Here is a 27,947-nt window from a genome sequence, read left to right as displayed (position 1 = left end):
ATAATAATACACTCTGTTTTGGGGAGATATGTGCTTCAGTTACATGAGGAGATGGTCCTTCCAAGCAAGAGACTTAGAATAAATAGTCTAGTGTACGACTACAGTACAAATATTATCTGGTGTGGTGGTTAAGAACACAGGCTTTGGAGCCAAACCCAGTTTTAGATCCTTGTTCTGCCACTTCCTGCCTGTGCTGTCTTAGGCAGGTTATATAATCTCACTAAGCTTCTATTTCTCATTTTTAAAGTGGAGGTAATAGCATCTCCCTCACAGCGTTGTGTAGTGCTTGTGAACCACTTAGAAGAATTAGCCCCTAGTAAGCTCCCAGAAAATGGCTAACTGTCACCATTATTATTATGTGATAAAACAAAGAACAGATAGGGCAATCTACAGGATATAATTTTTATCCCTTTGCCACTTTAGTTTTCTCTCCCTTTGTTCTTCCTTTAACTTTTCTTTCATTCTCCCTTCTTCCCATTTAAAAAAAAAAAAAGTCAAGGAAAGAAAATGTCTTGTAGGACCCTATTCTTTGCAACTGCAGAAGCCCACCCAGCCTCACTCTGTAGCACACCAGTTACTCTACCATAGTTTAATAATGAAAAAAGAAGTATCTGTCCTTGTTTTCTGGAAACTCTGGCCCCCGTGCTGCTTCTTTCCTGTGATCCAAGGAGACATACTGGTCCAGAAACTACACAGGAAGCTGGGATGGAGATAAGCCATAGAGTAGTCACATAGTGGGACCCCTCCAGATTGAAAGTTCCTTTTGGGGTTACATTGCCACCTACAGCAAATGTAGAGGAGAAGTTGCTAGGAGCTAAAACTGGCATTGCTGTGCTTGGTGGTGGTGATGATGATGATGATGATGATGATGATGATGATGATGATGGTGATGATGGTGGTGGTGATGATGATGATGATGATGATGATGGTGATGGTGATGATGATGATGATGATGATGATGGTGGTGGTGATGATGATGATGATGATGATGGTGATGATGGTGATGATGATGATGATGGTGAGTAATCCCTTATGTTTGCAAAAGACTTTAAAGTTACCAAAGCCTTTTCACACCCTGACCAGCAGATCAGTTCTTACGTTCTCACTCTGATACTTTGTGGGTGTGACTGGCCTCTTCCGGGATTCAAGAGGTATTTAAAGAATATGGACGATTAGCTATTAGGATAGGACCAAGTTGACAGTAACAAAAAATAGCCAGTGTTCCTGTGGGGAACAACAAAGCTCATACCACAACAGGGACATGAGCTATGATCCAGCTGCAGAGTACGTGCTTCTTTTATGCTCAAGGGAACATTAACTGTTCTCTGTTTAGAAGTAGGATCAGAGGTTAAGAGCCAATGAAGAGGGATGCATTGGATATAGTCTGGAAGTTCACAAACCTGGCTGCAAATTCTAGCCTTATCTTTCCTACTTGTATAATCCTGGGCAAATCCCTAACCACTTTTGACCTCAGAGAATTCATCTATAAAATGGGAATAATAGGAGTACTTATCTCAGGACTGTTATGACAATTTAATTAGATAATATATAGAACAACTAGTATAGCGTGTGGCACTTATAAAATGCCAAATAAATGGTAACTTTTTTGGTAGTGATAACATTAATGATTATTTTTTAAACTTGTGGTATTTAATATGCATTTTTAAAATTCAGTAATTAATAGAATGAATTACTCCTAGCATACCAAAGAGATTAGTTGTGGGGCTCCTGGGTGGCTCAGTCAGTTAAGCATCCACCTCTTGATTTCAGCTCAGGTCATGATCTCAGGGTCATGGGCTCCCCACTTGGTGGACTCAGCAGGGAGTCTGCTTGAGATTTTCTCTCTCTCTCTCTCTCTCTCCCTCTGCCCCTCCTTCTGCTGTCTCCAAAATAAATAATCTTTTTAAAAAAAAAGATTAGTTCTCCCATGCTCAAAGTAAATGCTAATTTTGAACGTAAACCAAAGCATATATATATATATTCAGCTTCAGTATAATTTGGGAACTTAACATAAGCAGCCTTTGTGCTGCCTCCTAGGGTAGAAGGAGCTCAGGATTTGAAGTGAGAAGATGTGGGTTCAAATGTGAGCTCCACCAATTTCTAGTTGTATGACCATAAGTAATGTCCTTGTTTGAGCTTTGGTGTTCTCATCTGTTAAAATGGGAATAAAGTAGTCCAATCTCTTAGCATAGCTCTGGGGTTTAGATAAAATATGTGAAGGTGGTGTGAGAGCTATAAAACAATAGTCACTGTTATGTACACATTCTTCAGAAAGAAGTTTGGGAGCACATTCATTTTGTGTTCAGATAACTTGTTTAAAGAAGCATGTCTTTAAGAACAAGCTCTGTTGTGGCTTTATGGGTGGGAAATGTATTTAGAATTGATTAATGCCCTTACTGGGTGATTCTCATCTTCTAATCAAGGCTGAATAGACTTTGAGGAAAAAAAAGAGTGGCAACCCTTACATCAAGTTACACAAATCATAATTGTTAAGCACTTGTTTAGTGCTCTGGGGGTATTTGGGGTTTTAAGTGTCATTTAAATAATACCCCTTCACTTAACCTGTTCAAGACAAATTGAAAGACATAAGACCAACTGAAAGACAGACAAAGGGCTCAGGGAATACAAATACCACGTTTGTTACTGAGAAAGTTGATCAGAGATTGTGGTTTGGGATCTGCTCAGGGGGCTTACTGATATATTCTTTGCCCCAAAATTAGACAGACTTGCCCACAAAGTCCTTGGTCTACAACTGGAGAAGCAGGTTTGGCTCCAGAAAAGGGAAAGGAAAGGGCTGAGCTTAGATTCTTCACCCACACTCACCAAACAGATATGTCTTCATTTCACCCTGTGTGAGAGATGGGGAGAGCATCCCAGAGTCCCTCCATGTGGAAGCATGAGTATGAAATGTTTCATGGTTATAAGCTTCATCTTATTAAATCTTCACAACAACTCTGGATGGCAAAAATGTCTCTATTATAAATAAACAATGCACCAGAAAATTAAGTAACTTACCCATGGTCGTCGGAGAGTTAGGAGGTTTTAGCAATGGAATCCAACCCAGGTCTCTCTCCCTAGGTCATTGGGGAGCTCACACCATGCAAATGACATCTACTAAGACATAAATAAGACATTGAATCATAATAGCTGCCGTGTGTGAAGCTCCGTGATGGCTATTTTAATCCCTACAACAACCCTTTCACCCAGTAGAGATGGAGCTCTAAATCTTACAACGGCCAAGAACTCGAATTTGAACCCAAGTGTTTCTCTTTCCAAAGCCCAACAGCAGCCCAGTTGACCCCATTGAATCATTAACCCCGACATTTTTAAAAATGCAAAAATTAAAGCATAGAGAAGAAAAGTGACTTATCCAAAGTTGTACCACTAGAGCCGGAACTACAACCTGTACATTCTGGCCCTTTACATCCTGACAGCATTAGATATTATACAGCCTTAGCCATCAGCACGAAAGAATATGGAGGAGGGAGAGCTTGCTGAGAGCCGAAAGGTGAGTGAGTGAGTGCTTGCAGAGGCTGCATGGTTTGTCTGTCTGTCTATTGTAGATGATGGGATCTAGTTGTCTTTCACATCTGTGGGCGGAAAAAGGAGGAAGAAGGGGTATGGATGAGATTCTAGTGTTTGCTCTCTGAGTGAGCTACAAAAGGACTGTAAATTTTCCACCAGTGTAGCAAAGGGCTGCTCCTGGGGGTCAGGCTGTGCAAGGCTCCCTCCACTTGCAGTGCTGTCAGCTTACAGCACAGTCTAGAAAGTGGTGGTGCTGGTAGCCCAGAGGGGAGCAGCTAAATACTGCAGAAAATATGAGAACAGAGCTTTTCTCTCCCCTTGGGGATGCTGGAAATTTCTGAAATGCAAATTTTACTCTAAAAGCAAGAATACATTTGAAAAACCACTGGTGGTCTATTGCTTCCCAATTCCACACACTGAACCTTAAGGCTGTAACTCATGGAGTGAGAAAGAACACAATTAGGCCACTTGAAGGAGGTGGGGAAGTTATAATGGAAAGCATTAGGAAACTAGTCAGAAGGCTTGAGTTCTGGTTCTGCCTGTACTGTTTATGCTATCATAGGCAAACACAGTCACTAGATCTCTTTTCCTAATCTACAGAGTGTGGCTAATTCCCAGGGCATGATTTCCAAGTACTACTGCAGTGCATTTCCCTCATAAGCTGTTAGAAAGACTTGGGAATGTTTAAAAAAAAAAAAAGCCACCTAGCATGTTTTTTAAAGACTTTATATTTTTGGAGCAGTTTTAGGCTCACAGCAAATTGAGCAGGAAGTACAGAGAGTTCACTCCCTCACATGTATAGCCTCCCCATCATCAACATTCCCTATTGTCAGCATCCCTCACCAGAGTGGTACATTTGTGACAACTGATGAGCCTACATTGCCACATCACCATCACTCAGAGTTAATAGTTTACATTAGGGTTCACTCTTACATTCTATTGGTTTGGACAAATGTATAATGACATAACCATCATTATACTATTACACAAAGTATTTTTACTGCCCTAAAAATCCTCCGTGCTCTGCCTACTCATCCCTCTCCCCACTCCAGCCCCTGGAACTAGTGATCTTTTTTACTCTCTCCATAGTTTTGCCTTTTCCAGAATGTCATGTAATTGGAATCATACAGTATGTAGCCTTTTCAGATGGACTTCTTTCACTTAGCATTTAAGATTCCTCCAGGTCTTTTCATGGCTTAATAGCTCATTTTTTTAGTGCTGAATAATATTCCATTGTGGGGATGCATCACAGTTTATCTGTTTACCTACTGAAAGACATCTTGGATGCTTCCGAGTTTTGGGCAATTAGGAATAAGGTGCTATAAATATCTGTGTGCAGATTTTTGTGTGGACCTAAGTTTTCAGCTCCTTTGGGTTAATACCAAGGAGTATGATTACTGGATTATATAGTAAGAATAGGGTTAGTTTTGTAAGAAACCACCTAACTGTCTTCCAAAGTACTATGCCATTTTGCCTTCCCACCAGCCATGAATGAGAGTTCCTGTTGCTCCACATCCTCACCAGCATTGGGTGTTTTCCGTGTTCTAGATGTTGGCCATTCTAATGGGCGTGTAGCAGTACCTCATTGTTATTTAATTTGCATTTCCCTGATAGCATAGGATAAAAGGAACATCTTTTCATATATTTATTTGCCATTTGTAGTAGCTCTTCTTTGATGAAGTATCTTTAAGGTCTTTGGCCCATTTTTTAATTGGATTGTTCATATTCTTATTGTTGAGTTTTAAGAATTCTTTGTATATTTTGGATAATCATTCTTTATCAGATATGTCTTTTGCAAATATTTTTCCCCAGTCTATGGCTTGTCTTCTCATTCTTTTGACAGTGTGTTTTGCAGAAGTTTTTAATTTTAATGAAGCCCAGCTTTATCAATTATTTCTTTTGTGGATTGTGCTTTTGGTATTGTATCTAAAAAAATCAAAGCCGTTCCCAAGGTCATCTAGGTTTTGTCCTGTTATCTTCTAGGAATTTTATAGTTTTGTGTTTTACCTTTAAGTCTGTAATCCATTTTGAGTTAATTTTTGGAAAGGGTGTAAGGTCTGCATCTAGATCTCTTTTTTTTTTTTTTTTTTTTTGCCCATCAGTGTTCAGTTGTTCCAGCACCATTTGTTGAACCTAGCATTTTTTTCTAAATGTGAAAATATTAGATCCAAACTTAACCTTTATTCAATTTCAAAATGAAAGCATTACTTCAGCAAAATTAAGTAAAGTAACACGGACTGATAATATCAATATATGACTGTGAGTTAATGTTTGTATAAATATGTTGCAAACGATACTATGCATATATTGCTATTACTATTATTTTTAGTATCACTCAGCTCCTGCTCTCAGGTGGCCCCCAGTCTGGTGCTAGTAGTATATTTATGCTCAGGTATTTTTTTTTAAGTGAGAGGCAGAATGGTGTGGCTAGAAGGAACCCCAAAACGGAAGTCAAAAAGTATGGGGTAGAGAACTACATCTTCCCCTTAACTGTGTGACCTGGGCCAAGTCACTTGACCTCTGTGAGCCTCAGGAGGGCAACTTGTGAAATGAAAGTATTGGACTTTTGGCACTTAAGGAACTTTCTCACCCTAACATTCTGGGACTCTATTTGGTATGGCCTAGGATGAGATTCTGTCACACCGATTAATGTTTTTCTCAGCAGCAGTATTAGACTTTTTTTAAAAAGGAACTGAAGCCCAAAGTAGTAATAGAAATAAGATGTATATGAAAGTTCAAACTGCTGAGAAAATTGATCTCGGAAAGAATAGCTCTATTTATCCCATTTTTGCTAAAATAAACAAATTTCATAAAACCAAATTGCTAAGGTATTAATTTAATTGGAAAATATATTATTCGGGTTCCCTAAGTATAATGAATAAAATGTCAAGGTGATTGACTTTACTTTTCTAAGATAGACGAAGTCAGGCCATTCCTCTTCTCTGAAAATGCTCCCCCCCCCAAGGAGTCCCCAAGGGTGGGTTTCTCTGTTGATTTAGAGAGTCAATAATTCAGTAAAGTCCCAGGTAAATGGCAGAACACAAGCTAAGATTGGGTTTTTGTATTCGTATTTTATAAACATTTCAGGATTTTTTTTTTCCTGGCCCTTGATCTTTTGCCATTCTTAAAGTGAAGATCTTATATCTTGGAAGCTTGGTTAGAAACCGAACTTTACATCAAAAACCAGGGAGGTACTGTATGGTGACTAACATAATATAATAAAAAAATACTATTATTAAAAAAAAGAAAGAAAGAAACAACCTTAGGGTCATCTCAACCAACTTTTTTCTCTGGATGGATCCAATTCTTTGCCACACCCCTGGCTGAATATTGTAGCAGTTCAACATATAGATTCCCAAACTAGATTCACATCCTGGCTCTGTCCTGAATAGCTCTGAGACCTTGGGCGAGTTACTTAATGTGTTCCATGGATCAGTTTTCTCATCTTTAAAATGGGAATAATAACTGTACCTACCTCAGAAGGTTATTATGCAGATTAAATTATTTTGTTAAATATGCTGGTATTATTTTGTACCAGCCTGCTTTTGCTCCTGGTACAAAATAAATGCTGAATATATGTTAGCTGTTACTGTTATCTTCATGACCTTCTCAAATATGCCCTTATTGGAATGCTTCTAGGGACAAGAGAGAATGCACTCTCTGTCCCCACCCCTCCCTCCTCCTCCAGTGCCACAAGGCAGCCCACTGAAATGTTAGCCAGAGCATGAGCTTTGGAGTCAGATAGACTTGAGGGTGAAATCTTATTCTGTCTGCACCTTAATATGATAACCTATGGTATCTTCAACTGTAAAAGGCAGTAATAATAACTACTTCATTTGGCTCTTTTGAGGACTAGAGTACTATATATAAAGTACTTAACATGGTTCCGGCTGCATGGTAGGTACTCAATAAATGATAGCTGCTGCTATGATGATGGTTAGGAAGAACAAGAAGAAAACAGAACAGAAGGAGGAAGAAGAAAGTAGCGTGGCAGCACACCAGCAGCTTCAAGAGTTCTTTCTGGCCACGTGAATTCTGCGTCCCTGCGACGTTACCTCACCAGTCCCAGCCCTGCCCGCCGGTGCTGCACGTAACACGTCTGGTCTACCTGGCGGTCCTTCGGCTACCTCTTTCCCCATAGCAGCGGCCACCACCACAACTTCGCAGTTCCCTCTTGAATGACCCAGAGCACTGCAGGGTGGTTCCACAGCCTAGCCACCTGTCTTGCAGGGGAGAACCTCATGCCCCTAGGTTCCCTACAGCCTTTTTGTCCATGCCAGGCAAAAAAAGAATGGAAGCAGAGGTTGTCTTTTTGTTTGTTTTGAAATTCCTATATGAAATGACCTCCAAAGAAGAAAACAATTGCTTCTGATCTGGGGTACCAGACGGAACAGCCCCCAAACAGCCGTGTTTGCTGTGAAGCAGTTCAGCACAGCCTCACTGAAACCACCCAAGGGGTCTCTAGTTATTGAGGCATTATGCTACCAGGGCATCAGGGCAGAAATAAGAAAGGCAGCCTGGTGCAGTCCTGAGCTCCAGGAGACTTCAGGAAAAGAGCCCCAGCTTTGAAGCGAGACCAGGACCCCTCTCAAAGGCAGCATTCCAGCCAGTAATGGCTACCACTGACTGAGCATGTCCTGGCTTGGGCACTGTACCAGAAGCTTTACCAGCGCTCCATTTAACCATCACACCAACCTAGGAAAGAGAAACTGATTATTCTCATCTTAGAGACGGGAAAACCTAGGCTCTCTGGTTATAGAACTTCAAGGTCTATGGGTAGTAAAATGAGAACAGGGATTCGAATCTAAGTTTGCTACTGTCTTTTTAACCACTATACTGCATAGACAGACCCTTACTAACCACGTGGCCTTAAAAAAGTGGCAGCCATTTTGAGCCTCAATTTTGCCTACCTACCTCGCATGGTTGTTACAGGAATTAAATGAAATAATATGAAGTCCCTGGCCTGTAACAGGTGTTCAAGAAACTTTAGTTTCCTCCTCTTCAAGTACTAGCTGTCTCACCCAAAGTGGCGGAGAAAATCACTTAACTTTCCTGGGACACGGTTTTCTGAACCTCTGACCTTGTATGTTGACAGTTTAGGCAGGGTGCAGTTTGGGCCCGAGGCTCAGCCTCGCAGCCTGTTTTGCTTCATAGCATTTCTGCTGGTATACATAGGCTCTGGCACTATTATGATTATGGTTTCTCCCAACAAACATCATATTTACAAACCACAAATAACAAAGTACAAGATGCCGGAAGAGCTCTGGCATGTTAATTAAGAACAATAGCGGAAGCAGCTGGGCAGAAAATACCAACGAGTCTGAAGCAGAGGCTCTGTTGACAAGAGACAGCGCAATATTGTACGTTAATTGGGGAAGTGGGTAAACATTTGCCAGCAGCTTGCCCCCCAGTGCATTGGAAGACAGACAGCAGGCTGGGCGCCCCCTCCCCCGCCCCCCCCCCACCAGCGCCTTGCCTGCCCATCTGCCCAGAACCCAAGAGATACCAGTAGAGCTGCTTTGCTCTGGGTTCCTTATAAGCAGAGAGGATTCTGGAGGTTGATGTGTCTCCCTAATGACCCTCCTGGGCATACCAGGTTTCCATCTGGATACAGTCGAAGATAGTGTTCTTCCTTCAGCTCTCTAGCCTGCTTGTGACACTAGGCCTCCCAGGACCCTCATCCCCCTTGACTAGAAGAAGACAGCGGAGCCATCTCATTAGTTGTGGCTTGAGTTGAGCAGAGGACAGGACTGCTAGCCTTAGATGCTGTATTCTCTGAGGACCACAGGCCCAGAGCCCCTGTGTCTCATACCGCAGACTACCCAGCCTCCCGCCACACACACTCAGACTTGTCCGTTTATCTGTGTGTCTGTCCATCCCTAGTTATTCACATACGCAGTAGCCATCATCGAACACCTGCTCTGTGCTGGACACTGTGCTAATTATATATTTTTTCTCATTTAATCCTCACATCAGTCCTGCATGGTTGATATTAACTCCAAAGCCACAAAGCTAATAGCCAACACAGCTGTGATTTAAACCGGAATCTTTCTGGCTCCAAAGCCCACTGTCACTTCCACTAAACTAGTATTTCTCAACTTTTTAGAATTCATGCTCCCTCCTGATAAATAGGAAAACTCTGTTTCTTTCTCTCACTCTCAGATTCATAAATCCTCCATCCCTGCCCCTGGCCTAGGAGGTCATAAAGCTACTTTAGGATTCCTGTATGACTAGCATTTCCCAACCGAGCCAAGATTTCGTGTAGCTTTACTCTCTGTAGTTCATGTTATTAGATAATGGGTTTTTTATTTCTAAAATATAAAGTCTTATCATAGCATTGACCCATTTTTTCAAACTAAATACCCTCCCACCCCACCAACAAGGAGATTGTGACATGCCTTCCTAGGGAGACTCTGCCTCGGTGGAAGATATTCATCTTTGGACATTGTCCAGTTTACTACATGAAGTTTTAGCCAGAAGATCAGCCCCAAGAACTTAGCTCTTTTCCTACCAAGCAGAAAAGTCCGTCCATGCTGTCGGGAGTTAACCAAGCAGAGGTCCCCAAGAATGCCAATCAGTTGTTTAGCCAGTACCATTTCCTAAGGGGCTCCTCTTCTGTGGGCCAAGCTGTGCCTGCCCGTGGTCACGTGCTAGTTCTTCCCCTGAACTATGAGATGGGACCTCTCTGAGCCCTGGTTTCCTCGGCTCTGAGATGGAAATAGAACCACCTACGTCACAGGTGTACGGTGAGCATCAGATCAGGTACTAGATTTGGAAATGCTCAGGCCACCGCGTAGCAGGCTGAGTCCGTGTGCACGGTAGGGCCTGAACTCCTTAGGGAGAAAAGAGCACTTGTTCCGATCTTTTAAGTATGTTTTCTTTCTTTTTAGGTAACCCAGCTGGACCCAAATAAATCATTATTGGAGGTAAAGTTGTTCCCTCAAGAAACCCTTTTCCTTGAAGCAAAAGAGTAAACATGGCCCAGCAGTGGAACCAGCCATTCCTTGACAAGCCAGAGGCCTGCGTCAAGAGAAGGGCTCCTCACCAACCCACCTACACGCTCGTCTCACTCAACTCAATGTCACACTTCTGCCTCTTGCAAGATTGCTGGAAAAAAGTAATAATAAACATAGCTACTTAAAATTTCCCATCCACGAGTATATGTTCCCAACCCTCATAGAGAATTACAACTCTGCAGCCCTCCCTCATCCCCTTCACCTCACCCTTGTTCAATGACTAATGCACTGTTCTGGTGTGAGTGACCACGAAGTAGAATTTTTACCTCTCCAGTGCCCATCGTTTCCCCACACTGTCTAGGACAGTTCTGTCTGCCCTGTGACACCAGGATGCTATGTATTTGATATGTCTCATTGAGCCAGGGCTCGTACACCTCTGCCTTTTTATTTTCATGACTGGATTTCTACTTTGTCACCTAATTTTAAACGGCATGGGGGAAAAAGTCAAATGGGACTTCTCAGCATGGAGATTAAACATTGTTGTAGGAAAAAAAGCATATCATTTTTGTTGGTACTTTCTGACTTCTTTACTAAGATGTAAGGTTGTGTTTGAGGACTGCCTGTGACATATACGGAAGATACTTACTTGCTGCAGCTGCCTTGGGTCTCCAGGTTCCATCTAAGAGGTATCTGCCGTTCCAGTGCAGCGTGGAAAACTGTTGAAGCACGTTGTGCAGATGTCGAGGTAGTGTGAAGAGGACCAGTACCAGGACTTTGGTATCTGGCCCAGCTGCAAGAAGCTGCTGTTAGGTTTGCACTTGGGCCATTAGAACCTCCTGGCTACCAGCTCCCAGATTGCGGGTCGTCAGTGTACACCGAACACAGTTCTCTCCTGCTTTTCTCTCCTTCTGCTCCATCGTGTGTTGGGACCTTGTTACTTGGTATTTTAAGCACCTTGTCTATCACCAAAATCTGATCAGTCACCCCATGGACTCTGAGCCCCGTTGTAAAGCCTTGCTCTACTATTTCATTCTTCTAACGTTCAGTATTAGATACTAGATTCCCATTTCCAATGAAAGGAATCTCATCCTATGGCTGAAAATTCTGACCTCATAATTTAAGAGAGCAAACTTGGGAGCTCAGCTCAGAAGACATGTGCTGCCTGAACCTACATATGATAATTTGGGAATGATTTAGTAAATGTGGATTTTTGTTAATCTGTGGATTTGGGTTTGAAGTTTAGTTCGTGGAAGCACTGCTGATGCCTTCACAGCCAACGCTTTCTTTTTAGTCTTGGAATGTTTCTCCATGTCTGTTTTTATGTCACCTGTGGTCTCTATCCCAGGGTTTGGGATTCTGATTTTGACATTTTGTATTTGTCCAAAGTACAGTCTAAGTGGTGGGTTTTTCCCCTGGCCCAATTCAAGGGGTTCTCAGAAGACTCTAACTGAAGCCTAAGATATGGCTGGTCAGTTTCCCTCTGCCTGGAAGTGAATATTGGCCAGGAAAGTTCCTCCTGTGCCTTTTCTCTGATGCTCCAACCAGGAACCTCCTGAACGCTCTCTCATAAGAGACGTGTACCTAAAAGATAGTGCTCCGTCTGCTTAGGTTCAGGCCTTCTCTGGCCCCAGAGGTCTCTCAGGGAGGCTGAGAGGAAAAGAGACCCTCTGTGGGAGGAGTTCAACCCGAGCACTTTCTCTCCAGCTCCACTCCTACCTTCCTTTTTTTTTTTTTTTTTTTTTTTGGTCCATACTTACCTTCCTAACCTGGTGGCCCCAAAGACAGTCATTTCCAATGCTACAGATAACTGGCACCAACTCTTCTTTTTCCAGGGGGTCCTTAGCCGCCGTGCAGAAGCTATAGCTCCGACCACAGGCCATACTCAGGAACAGCAGCTCGAGCGTGGGTGGGAGTCGGAGAGACAGGACTCTGAACTGACTTTCATGGGTAACCCGTTCCGTCTGATTGGGGTTTGACTTCATCGTGTTGTTCTGCCCTGTCAGCTTCACTTCTGTATTCCAGTGATAGAGACTTTGCTCTGAAACCAAGTTCATAGAAGTTATTAAATGCTTCTTGAATGCGTATGAAGTTTACACACCCTTTTTCAACCCTGTCTTGAGAGATTCTCCTAGTTCAGTCTCGAAATCCTATCCTATAGGCCCCCATTGCTGGGAAAGGCTTCAGCTAATTGTCACTGTTCAATGATGTCATTCTGGTCTACTGAGCTCCGGAACTGGAGGCCAAAGCAGTTTTGGGCTTTTTTCTTACAAGCACAACATTAAAGTAGCTTGAATAAAGTTAGGTTCCAAGAAAAAACATCATCAAGTAACTTGCTATCACAAGAGGACAAGCTATTAAGTAACCTCTGCTGTCACAGAAATAGCAGCGTCCTTCGGCAATTCTTCCTCCTGCCCTTTAGCTCCCTGGGTCTTACATCCCAGCTGCCAAGTCAGAACATGGGCTCAGGGTTCTTATGCCCAGCTGTTTACGGTGAAGTTCCAGGACTCCGCGTCATCCTCACTTCCACTCCAGTTCATTCCTCTGTGTTTCTTGGATTATCAGTTGTGTGTTTGGAGCATTAGTTTGAAGGTTTAAAGAAGTATTGATGATTTCCCACAGACCCTAAGAAGGTGTAGTTTGGGGAGGTTTCTGGTTTGCAATGTTGCCATGCTCTGGCACCACTAGTTGTATGGGACACACATGTGTTCATCTCTGAGTTGTAAGCAACCAAAGTCTGAATTGGATGAGAACATCTTTTATGGAATCTTTCTTTTTTTAATGTAGGAGCATATGATTTAGGCTTTTATAAGTTTTATTTGGTGACATTAGAAATATAAAATAAGTTTGCAGTTGCATTAAAATTGCTTCTCCCAGAGCTACACATACCGACCTGAGTATGCCGGTCAAAGGGATAGGTTTAAGATGTTGCAGAGCTCTAACGGATGTCCGCGAAGCACGGAAGTTGTTCGTTTGGATAGGGGAGAGGGTCTTCGTCGGCTCCAGGAGCAGCATCACTGGTTGACACACTTGTGCCATCCCTCCCAGCTCCTCCTCCACCAGTCCCAGATCCCACAGGCGGATGAGCATTGAATCATAAATTCCGTTCAGGAGTAATCACATAAACATCACACTTCACAATCTATGCGACCCTTTCACCTGCATTATCTCATGTGATCTTTTTAAAAATTCTTGGAGGGAGGTCTCTCTCCTTTCTTTCTCTCTCATTTCTCGTTTCCCTCTCCTCTTTTTTTCCTCTCCTTTCTTTCTCATTTCTTGTTTCCCTCTCCTATCTTTTTTCTCTCTCTCTTGTTTCTCTCTATTCTCTCTCTCTCTCCCTCTCTCTCACACACACACACACACTACAGACTTTAGCATCTTCCAGTTTGAACCTTCGTTCTGCCACTTAGTAGCTGTGTGACCTTAAGGTGAGTAACCTCTCTGAACCTCAGTGTCCTGATAACATTCAGAAAGCATTTTGCAGTTTCTCACACCTTCTACACTCATCATCACGGCTCACCGAAGTGAGGGAAGCAGGGCAGAAATGATCATTCCATTTTTGCACATGGGGCTCAAAGTGCAGTGCTCACCTAATGTCACACAGAATGTCAGTAGAGAGTCCGGACTCGAGCCCTAGGCTCTGATTTTCAGGTTCACAGTTTTTCTATAAAGAATCTCTAAATTTCATGTTCAAGAATGGATCTTGGCATCCCCCAAATTGTGTAAAAAAAGTTAAATATAATTTTCTGGAAGTGGAAATCTGTATTCATCAGATTCTCAGTGGGCAATGTTGATGCCAGAAAATTCAGAACCACCATTTACATCATGCAAACACCATCAGACTATTTGGGAAGTTGAATCTGTCCATTGTTTTCATCAAGCCACATTTTTATCTAAAAGAAAGTTGCAACCCCCAAAGGTGGGTGGGGAGATACAACAGTTGGGCTTTCTTGTGTTGAACCTCCCTCTGCATTTAGTGCTTCTCTCTCATCTCAAATAATCTGCTTTGGAAGATGACCCCTCATAACCCCCTTGGCCTTACAGCTTCTCCCTGCTGTATTTTGAAGGTGTGGTCTGAAAGGAAATACCAATAAAAGAGACTTGCTCTCCGGTCTTCATTCTGTTAACTCTTAGTTTGCACACTATTAGTTGTGGTTCTCAGTTTTGAGAGGTGATCTAATGTGCGGCTGGGAGCGTAGGCCCTGGAGCCATGTTGCCTGGGTCCCAGCCGCTCGAGCACTTACTAGTAGTGTGCCCTTGGGAAATCACTCTACCTTCTTGGGCTTCTGCTTAGGCCATAATATGGAGATAATTACAGGACCTGGTTGATAAGGCTGTGAAGATTAAATGAACTAACATTTAACAATTAGTTAACATGTAAAGCAGTTAGCTATTATCTGGTCTACAAACTCATACGGGATTATAAAAGGAAAGGAGAGCGGGTGATGATAGTGACAAGTGGCAGTTTATGGGGGAGGACACAGGGAAAATTAAAGAGCCTTGCACAAAGTGCCACTGTTACTGGTGTCCAGAGGCTAAACCTGGGGCGTGATGGGAAGGAGGGAGGAGGAGACTAACTTGCTGAGCATTTAGGATGTGCCCAATACTGTGCTCAGAGCTTAGATACATTACCTCATGTAACCCCGCAACAACCCTGTCGAATGGGTGACCTTGACCCCATTTTGAAGCAACAGGCTCAAAGAGGTGAAGTGTGACTTGTCCAAGCTCCACAGCTAATAAAGAGCCCAACAGAGTTTGGGACCCATACCTTTGACTCTAAAGCTTCTGCTGTTTATGTCAATGCAGCGCCACCTTCGAGAGAAGTATGACCGTTTTCCAGAGCATTTCCAATACTCACAATAATATTTTTTTAAATTTTTTATTATGTTATGTTAGTCACCGTACAGTACATCCTTAGTTTTTGATGTAGTGTTCCGTGATTCATTGTTTGCGCACAATATTTTTTAAATGCTGATGGATACAAAAATGGGTAAAGCCCCATTTCCATAGAGAATTCAGCTCTCCAAAATGACTCATCCCCCAGTGTGTCAGGGGCCAGGTTTTAAGCAATGCCATTTATTTTTAAGCACATGCCATGTTTTAAGAAGGATCCTGTAGCCTCTCCCTCTTGGACATCTCCAAAGTCCATTCCTTGCTCCTTCATCCATTATCCCATGGGCATTTCTTCCCTGAGACCTTTGTTGTCTCTCACCTGGGTTATAAAACCACATCCTAATTGATCTCCCTTTCCCCAGTCCTCCTCTTTGAGACCAGTCTCCAGGCAGCTGCCAGAAAGAGCTTTCTAAAACACCTGCCTCACCATGCCACACCCATGCCTTTGTACCCTCAGAGGCTTACCATTGCCCTCCAAATAAAATCCAAACTCGGCTTGCATTTAAAACTCCTGACATCTGGCCCCTACCTCTCTTCCCATCTACCCCCAGCCATGCCCTCAACACTGTCCTGAGTCACCTGCAGTTTTCTGAAAGCATCAGCTTTGTATCGCCTTTGGCCTTGGACACTATCCCCTCTGTTACCACCAGACCCCTACCCTCTCTCAATCCTTCACTTTCAGTTTAGACTTCATTTCCTCCAAAACGGTTTCTCTGACCATTGCTACACCCTCCACACACCCTCCAAGTTAGGCTATGAATCTTCAGCCCTGTGCTGCCCTTTTGTAGCACTGGACCACTCTGAATCATAACTCTCAGCTCGCATGTTCTTCCTGCCCCCACCCCAGACTGCGAGCCCTCCAAAGGGTCTAAGTCACTTCTTATCCTCAAGGCCTAGCAAAAGGACTAGTACATAGTAAGCATACAGGAAGTTTTGACTTAGTTAACTGAGTGTCAACAAAGAAATGAGTCTGTGCAGGTGGTCACTTCCATCCCCAACACCTTGCTCATCTGGGAACATTCTGAGGACAGAGATCAGGTCATCATCACCTGTTTATTTCCAGAGCCAGCCCAGGGTCTGGCACATAGCAGTCATGCACCCGGTGGTTACTGAAGCAGTTAGTTAATTGGAGCTGGAACAAAACCAACTGGAGCTGCTGAGAAGAGACAAAGGGTAAAGGAATTCCTGTTGAGTACCTGGGTAAGCCCCGCACGGTGTCGCCCCCATGCCATCCTCAGAAGTACTCCGCCAGGTCGCTACCACTAATATCCTTATTTTACAGTTAGGGGAACTGAGGCTCCGAGAAATGATGTCACTGTTCAGAGTCGCACAGCTAGTAGAGAGGAGCTGAAATTCCACTCTGGATCCGAGCCCGAAGCTCGCGCCTGCTCCGTCTCAACCTCATCGCGCCCCACCCCTGGCCCCCACCCCGAGCTGCTTTTAGTAGCTGTAACTTCTAAGCCACAGGTGAGAGAGTAGAATGAAAATCCCCACACACTTTTCCCCACACACTTTCTAGGATACTGCACGCCCCTAGTTTTCTCCCACTCCTCCAAAAGATCCCCCTGTGTCCCTCTGCAGAGTTTTCCTGCTCTGCTTGCCTGTGAAATGTCAGCAGCCCCGAATTCCTTCCTGTGCCCTCTGTTCTTCTCAAATTCTCCTTAGATAGGAGGCAATCTGTGCTTCTACACTCAGCTCAGATTTTGCCTAAGGTATAAATTCCACAAGGGTAAGGTCTATGTCAATCTGATCTGTTGTTTTATCCTTCCACTCAGACCTGGCACTGTACATAGGTGCTTGATAAATAGTGAACATTTATATCATGTTTATTGAATGCCAGGCACTAAGTACTTCACTCCTCACAACAACCCTGAAGTAGGAGCTATTAATATCCCCACTTTGTTGGTGAGCAAACTGAGGCACAAGAGATTAGGTAATTTGCCCAAGGTCACACAGCTAGTAAACCAAGGACCCAGGATTCAAACACAGGTGTTTTGGCTCCAGAGTTCAGGCTATTACCACTCCACTACCTCTCCTCCAGAAAGCCTCATGGAATCCCCAGGGCCAGGTTGGGGGCCTCTTCTAATCCCTGTGTTTGCCCCTAGCAGAGCACTTATCCTATTACTGTGATTATTTGCTCAGAAGTCTCCCTCTGTGGACCGTGACAGGTCTGCCCCCACTGGGCCTGGCACAGGGCACAGACAGTAAATGTTATATGAATGAATGAACTACAAAACTACCCTATGAGATGGAACATACTACCCCTGTTTCATACATTGATAAACTGAGGCTTAGAGAGCTTAAATCATTTGCCCAAATTCTCATAACTACCATATAACATACCCTGTCTATCTCCAAAGCAAATCTTTTTTTTTTCCATCATGTATTTTCATTAGACCAACATTGATTTTTTTAAAGATTTTATTTATTTATTTGAGAGAGAGTGCACACCGGCAAGAGGAGGCAGAGCGTGAGCAGGGGGAGGGGCAGAGGGGAGAGGGAGAAGCAGACTCCCCGCTGAGCAGGGAGCCTGACTCAGGACCCATCCCAGGATCCTGGGATCATGGCCTGCACCGAAGGCAGATGCTCAACGGACTGGCCACCCAGGCACCTATTAGACCTGCATTTAGTTGACGTTCTGTGTAAGTGCCCTTTGCCTTATGGAGATAGCATCAGTTTTGACTCATCTATTCATCATTTAGGCTTTTTGTTAAACACTGGATTCTCAGCCTCTACCCTCGTCCCAGAATTTCCAGGCTGGGATGGGGCCATCAATTTAAGGACAGTGTGGTCAACGCTAGGTAAGTTCCAGGAGCCATGGGAATCCAGAGAAGGCCCCCAGTTTGGGCAGTTGGATAGATTTCTGGGAGAGATGAACTCCACCTACGGGCTGTGGCCAGAGTCCATTCTGTAATAAATGGCACTGCCTAAGCCTGACAATCTGAGATCTGAGAATTAGAAAACGTAGGCATCCTACAGGATCAAAATGAAGACTGCCTCTGTGGGCTGAGGTCCCCAGGCCCCTGGAAATGTTATCTGCCTTACTTGGGCACACATTGGTAACACTGGCATCGTATTTTTCTGAAGAGTTGGCAACAAGGAGAGTCTTACTGAAACTTCTCTGTGTTTGGGGGAGTCTAGTGGAAACACATGTAAAGGAAGTCACGTTTGGAGGCCAGGAACTTTGCTATATTTCCAGAGGGGAGTGCCAAGGTCCCAGCTGGTGGAGCAACCCACATACAAATCATCGTCTTCCTGCCTGGGTCTGCGTAGCCCTTTTCTCATTTCAGAGCATTTCCAAATATAGCAGGTCTACCCCTCCTCATTCTACAGATAGAGGAACTGAGACCCAGAGCCGTGAAATGACTTGAGCAAGACCCCATTCTGGCATGCCTTCAACCACACCAAGCATCAATGAAGAACCGGTGCAGTATCACCTACATGCCTCAGGTTCTTGGTATAAAAAAATAGGGTGTGTTTTATGAGTTTTTTACATGCTATGGGAGGTCATGGACACAAAGGGAAAGACCATGTTCTCTGGTATAAAAGTGGTACTATGCCATGGAGGCAAAGAACCCAGCCCCTGCTTTTGCCCAGTCCCACAAGGAACCAGCACGGCTATGCTGTGCCCAGAATGGTGAAGGCCCTGAGAAGAGACAGGTGGGGTTGCTTCCAGAAGCTGGGGGTGGGCTCTGGGCTGTGATGCTCCTTTCTTACTGGCATAATATCACTCTATGCTTTATAGCAAACATGTTCTGATTAATGGAGCCCCTGGAAAGGGTGGTGGGAGTGAGCGAGGTGACTCTGGGAGAGTCCCTCTGGGACCTTGAGCACCCCACGCCTGCCAGAAAATCTCTGAACCATGATAATCCATCAGAATTCTGAATCTGGAGGGAGTTTTCAGATTATGGTTCAAGAGCAGAAGTCACCTCCTGTCATCAGCTCCCAGCTCCGCTGTCCTTTCTCTAATGGAGGCAAAAAGATACTGAGAAGGGAACAGTTTTCCGGTCTGGGGTGAAGGCAAAGAGAAGAATTCATTCATTCAGCAACTGACTAACAAATAACAATATCCAATATACCTTAAGTGTTTACTACATGTCAGACACTGAGAAGGACTTTCCATGAGTTGTGTTATTGAATCCTCAAAATGACCCCATGAAAGCGTTCTCTTTACTTCCATCTTGCATAGGAGGGAATGTGACAAGTGCAGGACTTCTCCCCAGGTTAGTTTTCATACTGGCAGCTCTGCTCAGCCAGGCCCTGTGACCAAGGGTGCTAAGGATACATGAAGGATGGTGGGAGACTCCTGACCGGCAGTGAAAGCACAGTCCTGAGGGGTGAAGGGGGTTTGTACATGCTCAGAAGGGAGTGAAGACGCCCCGAGGGAAAGAGGCTCCTGACACCAAAGGAAGGGCTGTCTTCATCCTCCTACACCTATCCCTAGGGGTAGGGAATGTGGCCTCAACTCCACCTGCTAGTCTCCAACCAGTCTCTTCTCCAGATGCAAAGAACAGTTCTCATCCCTCTCCCACCTAGCTGTATGACCCTGGGAAAGTTCCTTCCTCTCTATGCCTCAGTTTCCTCTGAAATGAATTGGGCATGAAGATGGGTGGCTGTGTGGTTTCAGGGAGGGCAAAACGCAGGAGGCACTTAGAGAGCTTGCAGCGTTGGCTTGTGCCGGCTGTGCTCTGACAAGAAACAGTAGAGCATCATGAGTGCTGGGTCCTAAATGGTGAGGAGAAGTATTCCAGGGAACTGTCTGCCCTGGGCCTGGGCATCTGGAGGGGCCATCTCTGCATCTGTGCCACGGTGAGCCTGGAGTCTGAACCACCCACTGGGGTTTAAAAAAAAAAAAAAGTCCATTTGTCAGCCAGCTTCCCCACCCTGACACCGGACCCCGCCAGGAAAGAGAGTTAACATGTTGGGCTCCTGCCCAACCAGCATCCGGCTCTGAGCCAGTCAAGCAGCTTGGAACTCACCCACCATACACAGCCTGGAAGGAGCCTGCACAGCCCCAGCAGGAAATGGGGGTTAGTGGGAGTAGAAGGTGTGTGTGTAGGGGAGGGTGGGAGTCAGAGTAGAACTCTAGGGAAAGACGCCAAAGGTGTGTGGGTGAGTGTGTGTGTGTGGGTGTGTATGTGGGTGTGGCCTGAGCAGATGGATTAGGTCTCTCCCTCCTAGCCCTATCTCCCCCACTTATCTTCATTTTGGTCAGTGACCTGGGGCTTATAGGCTGGGAGTATGGGGCTGGGGACCCCTGATGTGCACTTGGAGGACTGGTCGGCACTGCACTCAAGCCGAGGCTGACCCAGCCCAAAAGCCTAGCCCTCATGTCCATCATCTTCACATTCTCCTCTCCCCACATGCGGGGGGGCCTGGCTGCTGCCGACCTCCAAGCAATCCAATTACAGCGGGGAGGCGACTGGCCCACAGTCACACAGGGCTGCAAAGGCTCTGAATCTGGGTGGCGCATCGCCCCGGGGGGGGCTGATTCCTGAAATCGCTGCTTCCAAAGGCCCTCTTGTGACGTGGAGACCGCGAGAAGGAAGGTCCAAAGAAGACCACCTTGCGGGTGCACATCGTCCTCAAAGCCCTAGGAGAGCCTGCAAATCACTTGGGCCTTTGCACTGTTTCCTGTGTGCAGAATCGCCCCTCCCTTCCTTCCTCAGCCTAGTCAATTCCAGGTCCTTCCAAACTCAGCTCCCGGAGACTGTGAGAACTCATTTAAAATGGGTCAGAAAGGAGGCCAGTCTCAAAATAAATATACTACGATCAGTAACTTTCTTATGTTCCTGTCAAAACAAGTTAGACGTTGTGAAAAGATGGGTGAAAAGATTCTGTTCACAACAGACACATAAAATACCAAAGATTATGCTTAAGAAACAACTATAGGAACAAAATGATAAAATTTACAAAGGGACATAAAAGTCATGAATAAATGAAAGTCACACCCTGTCCTAGATGGAAATATCCATATTGTGAAGATATATAATCTCCCTTAAAATAATTTCTAAAGGCAGTTAAATAAAATTCCCGAAGGCTTTTTAAATTTTTACTTACCCTTTTGAACCAGCTTTAAAAATTCTAAAATATTTTTTCAGAAGACTCTCTTTCCAAAATAGCCAAGAGAATTTTGAATCAGAAAGATCCTTGCCTTCCCAAATATTACAGAACTACAATAATTTTTGAGTGAGGCTGGTGCAAAAATAAATCACTCTTTAGACAAGAAAGTGTTGAAATGACCTAACACCTTCTGAGAATTTAGTATATAGCACATGGTCAGTGGGGGAAAAGGTGGATCTTTAAGTAGTGCTGTGATAACTGGCTAACCATTTGGGGGAAATTAACTTACATACTTACTTCACACCATACGCCAAAATTAATTTCAAATGGACTAAAGATATAAATGTAAATAGTGAAATATAGGTGAATGCTCTCAGAAAGTTGGATCTAAAAAACCCTTGGTAGCTATAATACTGTAAATCGAATCTATAAAGAAAAAAATGACAGATTTGGTTACATAGAATTTTTTAAAACTTCAGTATAACAACAAAACTGGAGAAAACCCAAAAGGAGAAATGAAGCATATGTTACAGATAAGAGGATGCTACTGTCTTTAATATATAAACAGCTATTACAAATTAAGGAAAGGAGAAACTTTATGAGGAAAAAAAAGCAAAGGATACACACAGTTTAAAAAAAAAAAAACAAGTGACTAACATAAAGAGAAAACTAAGGAATAACTAAGGAAATGCAAATTACGATGACAAAAGATTCTTTTTTTTCCCCTGACTGAATTGGCAAAGAATAAAAAGATCAGCAAGATGCACTACTGTTGAGTGTGCCCGTTGACACAACCTTTCCTGAGGGCTATTTGACAAGTAGTTCTCAAAGCCTTAAAAAAAAAAAAAAAGCCTCTGACCAATCAATCTTATTTCTAGGAATTTATCCTAAGGAAATAATTAGGCAAATTCACAAAGAATGTTCATTGTAGTAATGTTTATTGTAGCAAAAATTGGAAACAAACAAAATACCTCTCAAGTGAAAATTGGCTAAATAAAAGAACATCCATACATGGAAATATTAAGCAATTCTTAAAGGTTATGTAGATATATTGATTAATATGAAAATGTTTATCAGGTTTGCATGTAAAAATGAAAGAAACAAAAAGCGTGTTTTTGTAAAGGCACGTACACAGAAAAAAAATTCCAAATATACTTAGCTGAACTGTCTAAAATGTTTTATAATGTTTTATCAGAACTAGCAATAATAATGTTTCCACTTGGGAAACTTAACCTCTCACCTCAGGGATCCCTTTCTTCAGGAAGTCTCCCTTGACCCTCCTTTCCCCACTCCCACCTCAACCTTGTTTCTCACAGTGAGGTCACTGGTGGGTGACTGTGTCCCTAGTTGGTCAACGAGCTCTTTAAGGGGCCATCACAGTTTATTTATTTTCGGGCCTCAGGGTCTGGCACTTACTAGGTGCTCAACATGAATGAAATTAATGAAAGACCCCTTCTCTGGTGTTTCTGTGAATGATCTAGCAATTGAATGGTATCGAACCGACCGAAAGCCCCAGCTCTGATCCTGCCCGACTGGAACTGAAGATGAGAAGGAAAAATGCCTGGGTGGAAGTGGGATCTAAGTTCTCATGTTCCTCGATGCTCAACAGCACTGTGACCCTGGGCAAGTTACGTCGCCTCACTGAACCTCGGAGGACTGGTCTCTAAAACGTGGAACATCACACCTCCCCAAGGACTGGGTACCAAGCAACGGAGCACACACCAAGCGTTTAGCAGGGTAGTGGTACACATTAGGCGCTCAAAAATAAAAGCAAATAGTTGGGCAATGAACGTTACTCTCAGCGCGTTGGTCTCAGGCTCGGATGCACCCAACCAGAAGGTTGCGGAGACAGGAAACCGGGCGACCCTGGGCGATCGCCGCTCCCGCACGCGCCCAGCGGACTCCCGGGTTTGATCCAAAGGAGCGCTGCGGCCCCGCGCAGGGGCTCCGCGTCGGGGGCTCCCGCCGGGCTCTCAGCTCTGGTGCCCTCGCTCCCCCGCCTTCAGGTGGCTCCCTGGCCCACTTCTCCGCTGGAGAGTGAAAGGCCCGAGGAGAGGCTGAGCACCAGCAGGTCCCGCGGGCCCCAGAGGGTGAGGGTGAGGAGAGGGGCCATCCGTCCTCCGCGCCCGGCCGGAGGCCGCGCCTGGAACGGTGCACAGCTTGGGCCTTGGGTAGGGGTCTCCCCTGGTACCCCTGAGTTCGAATTCTCCTCTGTCCCGTACTGCTTGTGAGATGGGGGACCAGTCACCTCACCTCTCTGAGTGTTTTCTCACCTGTCAAGTGGAATAATAGGACTTGCCTCGCAGAATGTGGCGCGACTTAAGACCCTGTAGGGGAAGCGCGAGGCGCAGGGCCCCTTGCAGGAAGAGCGCGGAGGTTATTTCTGGCTGCAGAACTGTGCCTGGGTCCCTGGCCCTGGTCTAGGCCGGATCCGTGGCTTTGACCCCGTGAAAGGGCCTTCTTAGCGGGCTCGGGGGCGGGGACAGCAAACCAGGCTGCGCTTCTCTGTCCACCCAGGGGTGCACGCGGCTGAGAGTCTTAATTAACGTGGCTCGAGAGGCGATCCGGAGGCAAATGTTGTCGTGGTCTGTCTGTGTGTGTACAGATGTGAGTGTATCCGCACGCGTGTTCGCGCGTCTGTGGTTGTGCGGCAAACAGCGTTATGGGTCGGTCTGCGTAGACTCCTTCTCCCAAAGGCATCTTCCCCCTTTTCTCCGCGCCCCATTCCCAGTAAAGAGTTTCAGCCAAACTAACGGAATCTGGAGCGGCCAGGGGAGGGCTGGGGACGGGAGGGGCGATTCCGTCCCGGAGCCACTGGTTTGGGGATAATTACTTTTAATGTCAGAAAGATTTAGTTTAATATCATCTCTATTAGGCTGCCGGGAGGGTAATTAAACGGGACGCGCCACAGCCGGCAAACAGATGGCGTCTGCTTGCTCCGAGGCCGCGGGCAAACAGCGCAAAAGTCAATGCCTCTCGGGTCCCCCATCAGCGCCCCCGGCCCTGTTCCTACTCAGCGCCACGGTGCTGCACCTCCAACCTCCTCCGCACCCTCAACCCCCAACTCCAGCCTCACCCTGGGTCTCCACCGGGGCCATCTTTTTGGACCCCACCCTTGCCCCGGGCGGGTTATGGGGGCTGGAGCCGGCAGCGAACACCGGTGGAGGTGGGTTTTCGTGGTCGGGAGAGCTCATCCGGGACCCTCAGGCGCCGGCACAGCAAATGATTCTGAGCTAAGAGGAGATCCGTGAAGGGAGTGTGTATGTGTGTGATCCTGTGAGGATAAGCTTTCTGCCCTCGCAACCTCATTTGTCCCGGTGGTCTGGGTTCGTCTGCCCAGGGTCCAACTTCAGGGCCCTGGAATAGGGTTGGGTCCAGTGACAAGCGAAGGCACACGTGTGTCTAGGTGTTCAGTCACTGACCAGGGAGTCTGTGGGCGTCTTGAGTGTGAGGTCAAGTACTAAGCGGATATCCTAGGATGAGGGCATGATGATGAGAGCCCTGTGAATTCGATCAGACTTTCCGAAGGGGTCCTCCTTGGGTGGGAAGACAGTGTCAGAGGTGAGTGCACCCTGTGGGTGGTCACTGCATGCATGTGTGAGCATGTGTCCAAGATTTTTGCCGAATGAAGTCCCACCTGCAGGCTGCGTGTTCAGGTGTGAAGCCACACTCTGGTGTAGGAGGTAGACCCTGCTGCCTCGATCTGGGCATGCATTCTCCACTGCTGGCAGCTGTGGAGGCACCCGCCTCTGGTCTGCCCCCTTTGGGGACCTCAGTCCAAATCAAGACCAACCCCAGAGTGGCTGTGGAGGATGAGTGCAGTGACTTCCACCCAGGATGGTTACTCTGCCTCCCTCCATCCATGACACATTCACTCACATGAGCACCCCAACCTTCCAACCTCGGGTGCAGAAGAAAGGTTGTATGTAGGTCCAGGACCTGTTGAGCTATGAATGCCAGGAAAGAGCTGTCGGCTCTAGGAGTGGGCAGATTCCCTCTGATGGGGCTAGGTTCCAGGATGTGTCCTCTCCCCCTCCTAAGGAAACGAGGTTCCTCACACACTCGTGGGAGAGCTTGGGGTTCTCAAGTCCTTATGCCTGAACCCTTGGCTCCCCCCAGGTTCACTCGGTTGAAGCCGTGGAATCCCACAGTGGCCTGGCCTCAAGTGAGGAGAGGAGTGTCTGGGCTACCGCCCTCCAAAAGCTAGGCATATTCCTATCGTTCAATTTGTTTGGCGTTTAAAACAATTTCTGGAAAACTTTGTTCAATGTAGCTCTGGGAGAAGGCGCCCAGCGCGCAGGGATCCAGCTGCAGCCCTCCTTCTCTCCCATACATCCTCCTCTCAGGGTGCAGTTAACCGAGAGATTTCCTTAAGCTTGTAACTTCAAGGTGGGGTCTGGGTCTTGCACTCCTGCAGGACATACTAGCCCTGACTCACTCCCTTACCTCACTCCACGCGGGAGACCCGCAGAGCTGACACCTTGCTCTCTCCCAAACTCATTCTCGGGTTCCAGCCAGTGGAATTTTCTAAGAGCGAAGGGCCTGGTTTACATTACCATCACAGACTCCAGTCAGGGTCTGAGGGTGCCTGGGCGCGGGCCTGGTCAGCTTTCTGGAAGCTCTTTCCCTGGCTCTTCTGCACACCACCCTCTCCCCTCTCCCCTCTCCTCCACCCTCCTCGGCCTGACGCTCCAGGATGGCTACTGGGAGGAACCCGCGCAAGACTCCGCTTTCTGAGGTGGGGCCCTGCTTGTCTCGGCGCCTTCCTCCCCCAGGCGCCAGCCCCCAGCGTCAGAGGCTGCGTTAGCGGGGCTCGGCCCACGAGTTGTACCAGGGGGAAGGGGCTGCGTCCCGAGGCCCCTGGGCCCGAGTCTGCACGCCCAGTACCTCCGCGCCCCAGGCGGCATGGGTCAGAACTCCGTGGCCCGGAAGGTTCTAAAGAACATCACGGAAACGCATGGTCGGGAGAGGAGGGAGAACGACGTTTCAGAAAACTCATTTTTCCCATTAATTTAAACAAATTTTCTTTACTCTGAAGGAAAGAGAAAAGTGGAGAATAAAAATGAGAGTACGGGCACGTTGGAATGAGGAAAAGACAGGGCACAGAGAATCACAGAGAAACCCAAGGCGACTTGCCCGAGGACTGCAGCGTTAATTCCGATGTTGCCATCCAAAAGGGAAACAAAATCCAAAACCTGTTACCTCCTCTGCAGATCGAACTGCTCCTCGGGGCCGTGACGTCAGTAGGGGAGAGGAAGGTGAAAGTTAAAACTACTCCTGGGGGTCCGTGGCGACCTTGTCTCAGGCCCGGAAGGACCGACAGACGGATGCGCGTCCTGCGTGCAAGTGCATCTGGGGAGACAGAGAGGCCACGTTTTACTTTCGTTTAAAAAAAATTAAACTTTTTGTTAATTCGAAATAACACTGATAAAAAGAATCCCACCACCACGTAAAAGAAAACGAGGTGCTGCAGAAGTGAGGAGAGGAAAGAGCAAGAGGGGGCAAAGGGATAGAATTAGGGGGCGGGGAGAGGAAAGATGCGGAGCGCAAGGGACCCGGAGGGCTTCGACAGGAAGCGAAATCTCAATTCTCTCCTGGCTCCTCTTCACAAACAAAAATCCTCTTAAATCACACTTACCCTTCTTGATGCCTATCATATCAGGAATTTTAAAATGAACGACCTGTGTTTTAAAGGCGGCAGCAGGAAAAAACAAAACTACCCGAAACGCATCGGACTTGGGAGCACACCGTAACAGAGCCGGAAAGAGGACGGAAAAATCCTCTTGGCATTTATGCCATATGCCCTCTTCCTTCCCCACCCCCGACTCCCCGTTCCACCCCCACCCTGACCGCGGTAATTGAATTGTCACCTGCCCCTATCCCGCCCCCAGCCACCAGGGCCACTTGGGAAACTCGGCCTTGCCAAGCGCCCCCGGCCAGTGAGAGCTGCGCAGCCAAGCCCGCGTCCCAGAAGCCGAGGGGTTACACACGGCTACGTAGAGGCGCACCGGACACGGTAATTAGGCGCAATTCACACGCTCTCGGGCGCACGGAAACTACTTGTCACGATATTTTCAACGCTCCTCCTAGCCTACTTTTCTCCACTCCTTCCCTGGCGCGCCCCTCCCCTCCCGGAGGCACTCAGTGGAGCTTTTGGAGTTTCGAATCTTTCGGACACTGTAGAATGCGGGGCTCCCCGGGCGCGGGCCCGGCCAATCAGAGCGCTGTCTGCCTCCCCTGGCCAATGGCAGGCGCCACATTGTTGTCCAATTCTGTCTAATGGAGCCCTAAGGAGCAACAATAGAGCGGGCGAGCGGCTCATTGAGAGTCTGGCAGCGCCGGGCAACTGGGGCGCGGCTGTGCGCAGCGTCCCACGCGCTCCGCGAGGGGACGCCGCGCGGCGAGGGCCGGGTCGCGGACTCTAGCCAGCCGGTCCCTAACCGGTCCCCTGGCTCGGATTTCCGACGGAAGGGTTGCACTGCGCAGCGTTCTGAGGGGGTCCGGAAGTTCGGA

General features: G+C 46.2%; 1 protein-coding gene across 3 annotated transcripts in view; it reads left to right on the top strand.

Moving 5' to 3' along the window:
* The window catches only part of FAF1 (Fas associated factor 1), a 483,547-nt gene extending 472,509 nt beyond the window's left edge, over positions 1-11,038 (top strand). For all 3 annotated transcript variants that reach the window (XM_087865864.1, XM_087865865.1, XM_045799577.2), the window contains one exon: positions 10,416-11,038. In XM_087865864.1, the coding sequence (XP_087721990.1) occupies positions 10,416-10,499 (84 nt within the window). In that variant the 3' untranslated portion in view covers positions 10,500-11,038. The remainder of the gene's footprint in view (positions 1-10,415) is intronic.
* The last annotated feature ends 16,909 nt before the right edge of the window (positions 11,039-27,947 follow it).

The sequence above is a fragment of the Ursus americanus genome, chromosome 12, assembly GCF_024610735.1.
Source record: "Ursus americanus isolate L20-20 chromosome 12, mUrsAme1.1.p, whole genome shotgun sequence".
Classification (NCBI taxonomy): Eukaryota; Metazoa; Chordata; class Mammalia; order Carnivora; family Ursidae; genus Ursus; species Ursus americanus.
The sequence above is the reverse complement of the archived record's forward strand: the minus strand, read 5'-3'. Positions and strand labels throughout refer to the sequence as shown.